Here is a 14,371-nt window from a genome sequence, read left to right as displayed (position 1 = left end):
ATATTAATTTTACTAATATTGAAAATGAGGAGTCTCACCGTCTTTGTTCATACACGCCTCAAAACACTTCCTAAGTCGACAGGCTCTGCACTGGTTCCTATGGGTTTTATCGATAGGACACTTTCCTTTCAACTCGCCCTGAGCTTTACAAGTATAGACCCTGTTTCTGTGTATACTGCGTTTAAAGAAACCGGAACAACCTATGATAAACAATATAGGATAAAACATTTTTACAATAATTTCTTTTCAAAGTAATAAAATTTACTTCATATGATTTGAATGAGTTCACGTTCTTCAATTAAAAAATATACACATTTGTTTAAAAAATACCAGAAATTTACGAGTGCGGTTCATGAAATTTTCAAGTTAGAAAGCAAAAATTTATAGTATGGCTATAATTTGCATTTCCGTCTAAGACATTCTTCCTGAACATATCGGAGACAAAAAATTTGCGTAAAGGAGATTAAATGCGTCCTCTAAAAAATGCCAAATTACTTTTTTCTCTTTGTTTCTAAAAATTAGAACAGCCCGAAAGTAGTTTCAAAGAATTAGAACAGCTAACTTGAAACGGATTATTACCTGAATATTTTCATGCATATTTGCATCAGCTCGTGTTGTATGTATTTTCCGACTACGTATATGTAAATTTATAATAGTTCAATCTTCGCATTACGGATAGAAAAACGAGTCACATCTGCAAACGCAAAATTACATGTGTATCTGCTTGGACAGTATTGGGAAAACACGAGCTGATATAATACGAATATATTGTAACTAATCTTCGATCTTAATCATGGTTTTTATGCATCAAGACATTAAATAGATAAGTCCCCAGCACAGATCTGAGTTGGAATTCAACTATGAATCTCCTCTTCGCTATTGTAGAGCCTGTAGGAGCTGGTTTGGAATTGGTCAACCTTTTTTTTTCACCAAGACACCTCAATCTTTTGATAGGATCGGCATCAGGTAAAATAATGAAATATAATGGAAACCACTAAACTGTCGACGATATTTGAAAGACATTTCTGACTTCTTGATAAGATCTGCGTTTTCAATCTTCAAATAAAGTCTCCAGCTATTGGAGCCAGAAAAAAAGACCAGAAGAATCAGAAGACCTTTCTGAGAACATTACACTTTCTATTTTCCGATTCCAGAAGTCTTCAAATTCTGGAGGGGAATATGGTATTAAGATGTTGACCACGTTCATTAAGCTGTGTCAATGCTACTGAAATTAACATAACCAAAATGACAGCAAGTGAAATTGTCATCTATGGACAAATGTTCAACTTTTGATGCATAAAATCCATGGTCAAGGCCAAAGATGGCCACAGTACAAAGTATTCGTATGATATCAGCTCGCGTTTCCTCATACTATACAAGCACAATGTATATGTAATATTTCGTTCGAAGAAATGTCCCATTTCTCTACTCGTGATATGAAGATTGAACTATTCTAAATTTACATACATAACCAGGAAAAACGTACAACACTCATTTGATCGAGTTGATGGAAATATGCATAAAAATATTACATGTAATAATTCGTTTAACGTCCGATGTTCTAATTACTTGAGACAAATATTGGGGATGTTCTAATTTTTCAAAACAAAAAGGAATTCGGCATTTTAAGACGCATTCAATCTACTTTATGCAAATTTTCTGCCACCGGTATGCTCAAGAACAACCTCTTAGAAGATGAAAATACAAAAAACAGCCATGCTTGTAAATTTCGGCTTTCCAACTTGAGCATTTCATGCACTGCGCTGGTAAATTTCTGAGACGTTCTAATTTTTTGAAACAAACGCGTATATTTTCATTGTCTTGGTGTAGGAAACTTCATTGAGATGTTGTTCAAAAGAATGCCTCGTGATGCTAGTTATGAAAAATTCTGAGTAAAACATGCTGCGCAAATTAGATGTAATAAGTAAGCAAAGAGACGATGCAAAAATTTCAATAAGAGAAAAGGGTTTTTTAATGAATCGGAGATGTTTTCCCTCTCATTCGAAAAAGATTAGCTGTTGTCTCTTTCCAAGTAAAAGCTTAGAAAAGATTTCAATGAGAATAAACATCTGGCGGTAAAGGATTTCCTCAAATTGAGATAGAAAATTGTTTCATTACACTAACAGGTGCTAGAGTAAATGAATCTTAGTTTAGAGACAAATTAATAAAGCATATAAGACATTCGTTGTTAGGAAAGCAAATAAATATTTAGAACTTTCGACTGTCTTATACGCGTATACGGCTTCGAAAAGAAAAATTTTCGAAATGTATTTTCAGTACACATTCTGAGAATATATCTCAAAGAAAAGATTGGAGGTAGAGTGTTATTATCCTTTCCCAAACCAAAAGTAGAAAGAAACGCGGAAGCGATACCTAAATACAAAGCAACAAACTCTCTCTCTCTTTCTCTCGGTGTAATTAGATGAACCTCTTCGTTCTCAACAACCTCAATCTCATTTACAGGATTTTGAACGGAAAATAAAAAAGGAAAAAACGCAAAACGCAAGTTCATACACATATTATCACGGGTGGGCTAGGAAATATATACTTCTGACAAATATGAAAAGATTGGCAAACTCTCCACTTAATCCTATTAAAGGATTCCCTCTTTATGCGTGATTAGGAAAGAGACAGAATAAGAGAGAAAGCATGCTTTTACCTCCCCCCCCCCCCCCCCCGAAGTAAAAACATAGAACCATCAACTTCTACAGCTGACAATCTCATTTCAGATTCGCACAGCAGTGTTAGTTATGCAGTCGTGTATGTGATTGCGATTGTTGTTTCCCGTTGTTGTTACAACCGCTCTTTTCCTTCCCTGAAAACATCACGTCATTCACAAATCTCATGAAGATTCGACGAATCACATCTAAAAGAGCGAATTATTACATTTTTTTCTCCCCCCCTTATTATTATAATATGACGTGTGTATGAGTCTCTTTTTTTCCGGTTTCATGAGAGAAAGGTTCATTTATGAGTGTAAAAGCATCTCGGAAATTTGTGGCGGCGGCGGAAGAAATAGTGAAAAGAGTGGAGCGAGGGAGGACACGAACTAAGCTCACGAGAAATTATCAATATTTTCCTAAGGCCGGCAGTTTTCCCTTGTAGAGAGAGTAGCTTTCAGAGGATAGTGCTATCATAGCGGTAGAATTGTTCAGAAAGCGCCTTCACTGCAATTAAAATCATACGGAAACAATTGCTAGTTTTCGCTCCCCCCGTTAGCACGCGATGCGCTCTCTCTCTCTCTCTCTTTTTGGGGTAAATGCAAATATTACGCTCGTGAATGTTATTATATTCTTTCAAAAGTCTCGAGAGATTTTCCATATCATTGTTTTATTTTGACATGTTGGAATGATTATGTATCCTACAATTACAGATTACTCTGTGTTTATTAAAACAATCTCGACGCCGAATTTCTCCTCGCTAAACATAAATACATAAATATATAAATACAATTTTATTTAGTATGATAACTCGAAGCAACGTAGTTCTTTTTGTATATTATCAGACTAATATTTATATAAATAATGTGTTAAATAAAACACATTTAATTTAATTTTATGTAACTCATTTTTTTATTACAATATCAAAAATGTTCTCTTATTATATTATAATATAATGAAAGAACATTTCTGATATATTGTCACATTCTTATAGAATGTGATTTAATAAAGGGCGAGACAAATTTTTTTAAAATTGGAATCGCCTTGCAACTACTTGAACGGAAGTTATATATGTTATCATATGTGTATGTGAGAAGTCGGTTATTACGCGTAATAACCGGTTATTGTTGGTTATTATAAATTTATAAGTTGTTTGTGATAAATTTATCGCTTTTACCGGTGAGATTATGCACAAGCGTCGGTGGCAAATTTGATGAATGCTAAAGATAAAAAATTACCAATTTTACCGGTGGTTATCAATAATATCTTAGTATCGTTGGTAAATTTGGTAAATGCTAAAAATTATAGGTAATAATAATAATAATTCGATGAAATGATACGTAATATCGGGGTACGATCGCGAAATTTATTGAATGAGAGTTTATTATATCAGATGCAGTCATGAAATTTGTTAAATAGAAATAGTTATATCGGGATCCAATTGTAGAATTCGTAAAGTAGGAGTTTGTTACATTGATGTCTGATTTCATACGCACAAAACTTCGTTAAATCAAGCAATTTGTTTAATGAGAGTTCGTTATATCGGAGTACCGGCGCCAAATTTGTTAAATGAAAGATCATTATATCGGGGTGAAATCGTAAAACTCCTTAAATTTGAGTTTGTTATATCGAGGTACGATTTCAGAATTCATCAAGAGTTATTTCGGTTACGTTCGGAAAAATTTATTCAATCAGAGTTCATTAAATCCGGTTCAGACTAAATCTGGCTCAAAAGTACGGTCATCTAAATGATGAATCGTATCACGGCTGATTATTATATTTTTATTATAGGTATTTACAAATATATATTTTATTATAGGTATTTACAATATATATTTTATTATAGGTATTTGCAAATATATATTTTATTATAGGCATTTACAAATATAGAAATGGCAATTATGCAAAAAAACCTGGCAAATGTGATGAATTTGGAACGATTAATCATGTTTATCAACGACACTAGGGTATTATGCATAATCGCAGGTAAAAGTGTTTGGCGACAGCGTCCATCACTAGATGGGTCACAGTGAAAACTTGTTTTGTCCAAGAATTTCATAACCATAATGAAAATTGAGCATTTATTTATCGCTCTAATCTAATTATCACCAGCCTAATACGAAGTACGATTTCAATTTCAATGCAATATTTCTCAGTGCAATTCCTGATTTTTTTTTCTCTGTTTTATTCAAATGTTAAACGCTTGATTAAATGACACAAAACTACTCCGCAGTCCACTAATTTTTCCATTTAGATCATCTAAAAACCAAAATTAACGGTAGTTAAAGTAAACGTAAAATTCGAGCCATCTCCGACGTAGTTCGTTAAACACGGAAGATCTTGAAATGCAGAGAACAGAAAAGCTTCAAATCTCCCAAATCAACAAATTCTCAAAGTCCAGAAATTAAAACATTTTCGGAGTCTGTGACCGAGGGGTCTCCCTCGATGTTTCTGGCGTGCCGACTAATTCGGAGAAATACGGTAACTGTTTTACGCGTTTGCTTTGACTGGCCCAAAACATTTAACGTTCCGGTTTCATACGAAACCGGCAAAATAGCAAGCAACGTTTTTGCTTTTGAATTCGAAAGGCAGATAGTAGCACTATTTGAATACATAGCAAGCATTCTTTAGAAACAAACTCCATGGTAAATACACACCACATATACACGACATATTATGGCATGTAAAAATTCGTCAGAAGTTCCTCAGATAGATATTTATGAGATATATGTGTACTTTAGTAGTAGTAAAAGTGTTAACATTGTTTGATTAACAACGATTTGGCAATACAGGGCTGTCTAACAATGGGTTTTTTTTCCTGCTCAAGATAAAAACAAAAACACTGAAATCAGATGTACAGCATCGTATTTCAGCGAGTACTACTCGTATTTAACTCTTTGCTTCCTTTTTTATTCCGTATTATCAAACAATGTTTTTAAACTTAAAATATGAAAAATTTTTTTTGCACTTCCTATAAATTTTTCAGTCAATAGCGTAGTCAATATAATTACTATATCTAAATAGAAATTAAGTGCCGGAGTATCACTGAATCGATAATGTTTTTTACATTTAATTTCTCTAGTTTGTAATTCCCATTGATTGAACAGCATCTAAACTAATAGATGTACTTGGTCTTAAATGCATTCATGATACACAGAAGCTTAAATACATACAAAATTAGAGAATAATTCAACTCAAAACGGTTATATTAAAAACTTCACTTTCGTTTTCAAGAAAAAATATTTTTTGTGTCAAAATAGAATAAAATTTGAGTACAATCGATTGCAAATATATTTATATATTTGTTCAATTAACTCAAGACTTACGCTTCAGTAAGTCTTGAATTAATTGAAAAAAGAAGAAACCGAACAATTAAAAGTGTTTTTTCCTTTAAATAGTTGAAATAATAACAGTAAAGAAAATAAAGGAATTTCGAACTACGGAGTTGACGTCATTCGTTGAGGAGTTTTTCCCTGAGATACACGAGCAACTTAGCAACATCTGAATTCCTCATTAACCGAATGTGTCTTATGAGGAAATTAATCCACCCGCCTCAACATCTGCCTTTCTCACATGCCGTTATGAATCCATGTAGAGGGGAGGGGGATTGAACCCGGGTCGGGCCCCTTCCCCTTTGCTTTTACCCACGACCACCAAGAACGCCATAAAATTTCAACGAGTTTCAAAGAAATTACCCTAGTCTCCCACATATTCAAACTCCCAAACACACGAACCCCCCCCCCCCCCCTCTTCTTTCCACGAAATACCAAATGAGTAAAGTGCGCTGTGAAGCAAAATGTGGAGGGGGTGGGCGGTTTGCGTCAAATTTGTATAATTTGCGTTTCGCAAAGTTAGCATAAGCGTCTGCATACAAATTCTCAAAAGCAGCGGCACACGCCAAGAGAGAAAATAAATGGAAAATCAAGATAATGACTGTAAAAGTTCGGTTGTGTGTGTGGTGTCATTGAAAAACTTTTGCCTCTTTAGGCCTAGACGTTGTTCTACAAAAGAGAGAGACAGAGAAAGGATGTTTCCACTCCAAAACATCACATGGGCTATCATCAACGACTTTTAAAAAAATACACTTTATATTTATTATAAGAGATATACACTCCAAACCTTTTTCCTATGAATTTTTTAATTGAAGACGATGCCCATAGAGACGAAACGGATCAGGAAAATTCGTAGTTTCCTTGCCTCCATTCGAAGTTTTCGACTTTGTAATTTCTTTTATTTATGCTTATTATGCAGTTATAGAGAGAGATATCCCTATATAATTTTAAAAACTGCTGTGATACAGTTTTCTTTTTCGTGTCTCTAACTTCAACCTTAGCAAAGAGCATCTAACTGTAGATGCAATGCAAGAAACCTTACCCGAGAGGAGCCGAGAACTAGAGGAAGGCAAAGGGTGCAACTGTCGGCGGCGAATATTAGGTGTGAACAAAAACACCGTTATACAATCATCGAATTTTACAGTGGGGTAGGCGAAAAATCATGTCCACCCCCCCCCCCAAAAGTCCTAATCACGACTTTGTTGCCAACAAAGCTACATCCAAAATCTCAGATGTTATGAATATCTATATTTTTGGCCTAAATATAACTCAGTTTTGGAAAAAAAATTCAGGTATTTCCTTATTGGATAATATCTGCAAACCATCTCAAATTTTTTTTCCAAATTTACATCTGGGATGACGATACAGAGAGATATTCAGAGCATTTCAGATTTTAAGATGTGGTCTTTCTGCTATATGTAATAATGGAACGATAAAACTGAGACGATGAAGAAACATTTATTACGAATCATATACGAACCAAAAGAAATAAACGATACCATAGTGTCAGACTGACGAAAGCTACATGTTGAAGAGGTTTGGTCTTGTTTAACAGACCTGGATCTTAGTGACCAAGGAGATTGGACTCATCGTTCGTCCATCTTGCCGCTTTAAGTGGTGTCTAATCGTTGAAAAAAACAGGGTAGGAAACATCATTTGAGTATTGCGATAATACTGACGTCGTGATCATAGATGACGAATGGGCCAGCCTAATCGGCCAGCCTTTGATCGATTCTGTCCTTTGATGTTTCCAGTTTGATTTTTTTCCTTACAAATCGTCGTTTTGCCTCTTCCTTTAGTGTTTCGCTATCTTTTCATATGTATTCAAGTTTAACAGCATTTCTTTTCTCACATTTAGCCATATTTGAAAACATCTCACTACGAAATAAACTTGAATGCGCAATCAAAAATCTGCTAGTACAATACTATACCTCTTTTTTTTGCATGTAACTTCGCAACCAAAACTTTTCTGTCAACCATTTCGTCTGAATATTAGCTGAATTTTTTCTAAGCAAATACATTATTACTTTCTTTCCCCATAAAATGTTTATCTATTTTAACATGCCATTGTAACCGATGAACGTAAAATCATTATTTTATCACGTTATTTTATTTCATTTGGGCCATTCACTGATTCGTTGTAAGCGTTTTCTTTTCTTTTCCTCGTGTGTGTGCCTCATTATTAAACATGCCTCTTCTCAATGGGGTTTGTAGCAATACAACTAAGAATATTCGTTTTCGTACAAGCTTACTATACTGTGGCAGCTTTTATATAGAAAACTTACATTTTTCGAAGTTTTGAAGTTTAATGTTCCACAATATCAATATATCTACTTCATTGTTTTATTTATAATTTTATTATGTATGTTAGTTATTACGCAATCAACAATTTATCTGCATTCACACGTTATTTTATATTATAGGTGAATGAAAATTTTAATTTATTTATTTAGCTTTGATTTCGAATTTCTTTTTTGCTTTTCCCATTTATTTTCAATTATTTCAATACAGTATGCAAACACATGAACAATTTCAATAAACTAAGAAATTTCATACCGTCGCAACTGTATATACCGTAATGCTTGCCGGAACTTCTATCTCCACATACTCTACATGGAATGTCCAGTAGCCGATCCTCTAGGCGAAATGAGAACAAAAACAAGACGAATTCTTAGAAACTTTTGAAAATCGAATGAAAGTAAAAATGTTTTAAATGTAAAAGAAAATATCATTTTTTTATTGTTTTTATTCAAAAAACACCCCACACAGTAACTAATACAGAATAATAGCAAGTTCAAAATATACAAGTTTACTGAAAAAAATCTAGTTGAGAAATAGTCAATCGAATGTGATCGGGCGTTCAACACATCAAAGAGTTATTTGATGCTGAGACAAAAAGAATAAATCTGATTATTCTATCGAATATTACATTTTCGGAAACTAACAGACACTGGTCAATTTATAAGATTTCTTATAAATATTTCTTTTGACGAGCACAAATGTCAAATATACACATTCGCTGACTTTCTAATTTTTTTTTAAAATCCGAATATTTTTTTAAATTTTCAAAGTTTAAAAGAATAACCGAATTTGTTCTTTTAGTATCTTTGATAATAAAGGGGAATAATTACCATTAGAGAGGGAATTTTCGATACACATTCTAAATTCGGAAGGGAGAAAAAAGTCTTTGGAGATTTGAATATTTTTTAAAAGACTAAAGACACTAACTCAAATTGGACAGCTTCGATTCTTTATTTCACATGTTAGCGATAAGAAGACATTATCTATGGTTATTAATGTAAAAATAATCGTTAGCTGATCATAGCTTTAACCGAAACAAGTAGTTAATGGAGCGAGAGAGAAAAAACTACTTTGGCGGTGAATATATTCAAACGCATTTTATCGGTAAAATAAAAGTACGTAGAGAAATTAACGCTTTTGGAAATTAAGGCGGAAAGTTTAAAAAATGAAGGAAAGAAAAAGAATCAAATAAATCCAAGCTGATTAGAAACCAATAGTATTTTACCAATGATAAAACGTATCTGAAGATCATAATTACGCTGAGAATCTTCAGTTTTTTGGTAAATGTCGGTGGCACGTACGTATCCGCTAGATAAAAAACCGGTAACTATCTGTTTTCTTTACAAGGGAATACTTCAGAAAGAAGAGAAGTAAAGGCTATTAAGGAACGTTGCTATTAAGTGTGGTCTTAAATGTTGAATTGTTCAATTCGGAACATCTTTTCTTCTCCCCTCCCCCACACCTTTTCTTCCCCAAAATATGCAAATTTGTCAAAAAAAACATTTTTTTTTCCTGTCTGAAGATTTAAGTGTCGATATAAAAATATATACACACACCTTCCATAACTTTCTCTCTAGTGTTTTCAATGCTTCATTCACAGTCGTATATTATATAAATTCTTTGTTATTGATCGGTATTTTGAAAAAGAAAAAAGAGCTTAATGACGTGTTTTCTGGAGGTGTGAGGATTTTTTTTTTTGAATTATGAAAAAAAATGTGTTGGGGGAATTAAGCCGTTTGTGCTATACCAATGGGCACCCGGGATAAATGATGTGAAAAATGTCAAGTTTTTAGACTCATCTTTCGGAAACAGCAGAAAAGTTTGAGGGTTGTTTTGTTTTTGTTTTTTTTGGGGGTTTTTTTGTGTAATTTGTGACCCCCGAATGATGTATAAATGCGTTTTTTGTGGTTATTTTTTCCCACTGTTAATTTTTTTGCAAAAAAAATTATGATATTTTTTGTCGTTGGTTAATTTTTTCCTCACCCGGTACATTTTTTTCTCCCTCACAAGTAGTAATTATATTTTACTCACTATAATAATAATTTATTTGCCTATGGGGCCAGACCCATGCAAGGATGGAGTACAGAGATAAAACATACAAGTATTAAATTACAAATCATTAATATACAACTTGTAAGGCACAGAACACGCACACACACACACACATACACTTCAATTTAAAAAATTCAGGAACTTCACAATATCATTAAAATAATGAAACAGTTTTTCAATTTTAAATTCAAAGAGGTGCGAAATTATAAAAATTAGGTTTTGTCTGGTTGGATTGTGGAAAATACACGATTTTAACAGAACTGCTCTTTGTAAACGAAACAATGGACATTTTCAGAAATAATATGAAATACGTCGAAGGAATGATTATAGTTATCGCTACAGTTAGAGGACAATTCTCGTTCGGACTTAGTATGACGCATCAGCTTATTATTATTGTTATTATAAGGGCCAACGCATTCATTTTGTGTGGCTGCTCCTTCTTTTTAGTACAATATACTTAATCACACTAAATTTTACAATAAAAAGTAACTAGCATTGTCCCAATGGTCGATAGAGCCTAGGCTGTGAAATAAAAAAAATGAAATGTCTTACATGGTTAATTTGTTCATCTTGAAGTTTACTTTTTTTTAGCATACGGCGAGTCCATAAAATGACTCTCCAACTTTAAATTTTAAAATAGAGGGGACAACTGTTTATTGACGAATTTACTGTAAAAAAATGCTAGATAAACAGATAAACACTCACATCACATCGTACATTGCTCTATTTTGATGATTTCTATTGAGACTATGTAGTTGATACAAGATATACGGAAGACTGGATGTTGTAAAGATATTTATTATTTGAGATGTTAATTTTTTTTAATTATATAGTTGTTCGCGCACACAACGGATAACACATAATATTATGTTACTATACATTTTCATATTGATTAAAAACTAGCCTACTACTGAAATGCCTTTGTGCAAATTAATTTATAAAAAGTACACACACACACAAATTAAAAATACATCTTTGTCTTTCTTTTAATCAGTCTTATCAGATTCAGACCAGCCATTTTCGTTAATCGGTAATTTCTCTTTCGGGTGGATGTGGTACAAAATCATCGTAAATCTCTTCAGCCTGAGATTCATTGTCTGCTTTAGTACTGATAAAATATCATCGTCTTTCAAACACGTCCCGTCTTCTAAAAACCATTTTCACACACTGAATGAATTTCTGTTTCCTAGGAAGCTTTCAAAGCAGATGATGGCATGAAGAGTTATCTAAAGTCTGACAAACAAAAACCAAGCTTGCCAGGTAAACGATCATAAAAAAAGCTTCCTCAACTTTGATAACCGAGACTACATATACATCCAAATAAGAAATTGTGTCTTGATTGTGAATACATGAACTTCTTCGGTCCCGGCAAACAGCCTTTTTAGCTAGCCGAAAACCGAGTACCACGATACCACACAAATATCATTTTTTTATTTTTCTTATCTGTATCACACTAGTGAATATGCGTTGTGTTGTGTGTGTCATCAGTGAATGATAAGGAGTATAGATGTACCTAAAAACATACATCAACTATCCCAACAAGAAAACATATACAATTTACATGTAGCAATCGAAATGACTGCTCTTATCCGTTCTAGGTATAAATATCAATATCTCCCACACAAAACCTTCAAAATTTTAAAATTTTTGTACATCGAGAGACGTATAGAAATAATCAAAAATCGCCAAAAATTGAGTGTGTACGTTACGTACTGTCGAGAGCGTTTCAAAATCAAAAACCATGCAAATGATTGCTCTGGCCGTTCTAGTGTTAAATACAGTAATAGCTAACCTTGGAATAGGCTCAAATACCAAGAAACGGTTTTTTTTTTTCAAATACCATAAATAATAAAATAGGAATAATAGTTAAAATTTACAAAAAAGCTTCATCATAATTTTCTATACCGCAGCTTAAGTAATATTTCGTAGAATGAGTGATAAATTAGCGTATCTATAGCAGTCATTTTTTTTAAATACATTTAGGTGTGTAATGTAAGCGCCGCATCGATGTGCGCGGACACCTTGATGGAATTGAATTTCCAATTAATATCGGTTAATTTTCGTTACGCATACATATATTTACGAAAACACGTGCTCAATTATTAATAATCGTCTTAACTCGCGAAGTGAAGTTCAGTGAATTTATATTAGGATGTAAGAAGGCAAGAAATTTTAGAATCTTATTGGTATACACCAATGGTTCTAGTCACGATATATATATATATATATGAAAGAAAGAAGAAAAAAGATGAGCATAAATGAAAAAAGAAAGAATGGACTAAAACGATAATAATCTTTAAAATTTCAGATTTTTTTTTCTTTGAAAGTTTGTTCTAAGTTGATTCTCTAAACTGTCTAAATTTACTGCAGCCCGTAGAGAGCTGCATCAAAAAACAATATTTTTCTAAAAAAAAGTAGGCACTATGCAGCGTTTTTATGCAGTGGGCCTACTGCACTGTATACAGGGTAAACGCTCATGTCCCTATGCCAGTATGTGTTTTTATGCATACTATTGTTGCGCTTCTTATACAGGATGCAATTAGAAAAAAGTATAGGTAACAGAAAGCGTATGGTATTTTACTGGTGAACCTAGAGGCATACTTCCAATTATAAAAAGTATCAAATTAATGTGTAGAACTCAGATATTTCATTCATATTGTATAAGGAGTTGTATAGTTATTAAAATATAAACATTAACTTTTTATACGGACACCCTGTGCTCATAAACCCCACTAGAAAGTTGTTTCCCTGTCTCTTATGAGAATTCACTGGGATACTTGAATTAAATAAGGAATCGCTGAAAAGGTAGGAAAAGAAGCGTAGAATGAATGAACTTGTTCGTTAGTTTATGCGGTTCATTTTTTTTCAGCGATTTTTGAATTTAAATACCTAAGCGAATATTGCACTTAAAAACATGGAAATTCTTTTGTTGGCCTCAGGAGAAGAAATAACTAATTGGATTTTTTTAGGACGTGGTGACCAAACAAAAACTTAATTCTTTTAGTTTAATAACTGTGCTCTCGAAATATCAATGACGTATCTCTGGAGTCTGTACTAGCGCGCGTTATTTGGATACCTTTTTTCAATTAGAAGTATACTTCAAGGATCCACGGTCTTCAGTTAATTTGCAGCGCATGGAGAAGCATTCATCCTGCATAATAATAAAACATAAAACACGTCAAATCTTTTTTATATGGATTAATCAACTTTACTGCATATTCGAGTTCAATAGAAGGCCTTGAATAAACGAATATAACCTTATTCAGAAATATAAAACATTTTTCCCGAAAGTTTCGTTTATTTATCTTGGAATATATAACTTCTCTCTCTCATTACTTTCAGCAACAAAAAGTCATATTTTCGGCGATGTAGTCTAATGGGCTCTCGCATGTATTAAGTATAATTAGTTCAGTTCACAACGAAGATAGAAAAATTAAATAAATAAATAAAGAGATTTTTGTAAAAATACTTTGTTACAAATAAAACAGCAAATTCAAACTATCGTTGATGTTATATTTTTCCAGCGAAGAAAAATTCATAGCCTTTTTTCCCCCCGTTTCATTTTTCAAGAAATATCTTCGAGGAAAGATCAGTGTAAACAAGATTTTTAACAAATCAACGCCATTTACATTTTTAACCACGCGGGTATTTAAATTTTCAACGCATATTTTTGCTTATTTACAAGCCAAAAACTCTTAGAAGCTAAGCGTAAAGAGATCATCTTTGAACCACGACTTCTTTAAGAACGTGTGAAAAGAAAGCATATTTTCATATCGATATACTATCTTACGCTGTAGATATCTTCGGAAAAAGGGAGGAGAGAAATTTAACGTTGATTTGCATAATTATATTCCAACGTGCAATTTCGTATTTACCTTTCTTTTATCGTGTGTGTAAGTTAGCTTAAAGCCTTCACTGTCATTACCACACGAGAAATAATGCGGTTTAAACTGGGGGTGTAATCGAACTTGGAACTTGCTGCCAAATTTTCTATTGTTAATATCTTTTTCTACTTTTCCTGCTTTG

General features: G+C 33.0%; 1 protein-coding gene across 2 annotated transcripts in view; it reads right to left on the bottom strand.

Annotated features, from left to right (window-relative positions):
- dsf (nuclear receptor dissatisfaction) overlaps positions 1-14,371 on the bottom strand; it is a 72,802-nt gene that overhangs the window by 24,450 nt on the left and 33,981 nt on the right. For both annotated transcript variants that reach the window (XM_089236613.1, XM_089236614.1), the window contains exons 3-4: positions 8,549-8,629; positions 39-200 (exon numbers count right to left, since the gene is read on the bottom strand). In XM_089236613.1, the coding sequence (XP_089092739.1) occupies positions 39-200; positions 8,549-8,629 (243 nt within the window). The remainder of the gene's footprint in view (positions 1-38; positions 201-8,548; positions 8,630-14,371) is intronic.

This window comes from Pholcus phalangioides, unplaced genomic scaffold, assembly GCF_987345545.1.
Source record: "Pholcus phalangioides strain wild (caught in Gottingen) unplaced genomic scaffold, Ppha-v1.0 ptg000009l_1, whole genome shotgun sequence".
Classification (NCBI taxonomy): domain Eukaryota; kingdom Metazoa; phylum Arthropoda; class Arachnida; order Araneae; family Pholcidae; genus Pholcus; species Pholcus phalangioides.
This window is presented reverse-complemented; position numbering and strand designations above follow the sequence as displayed.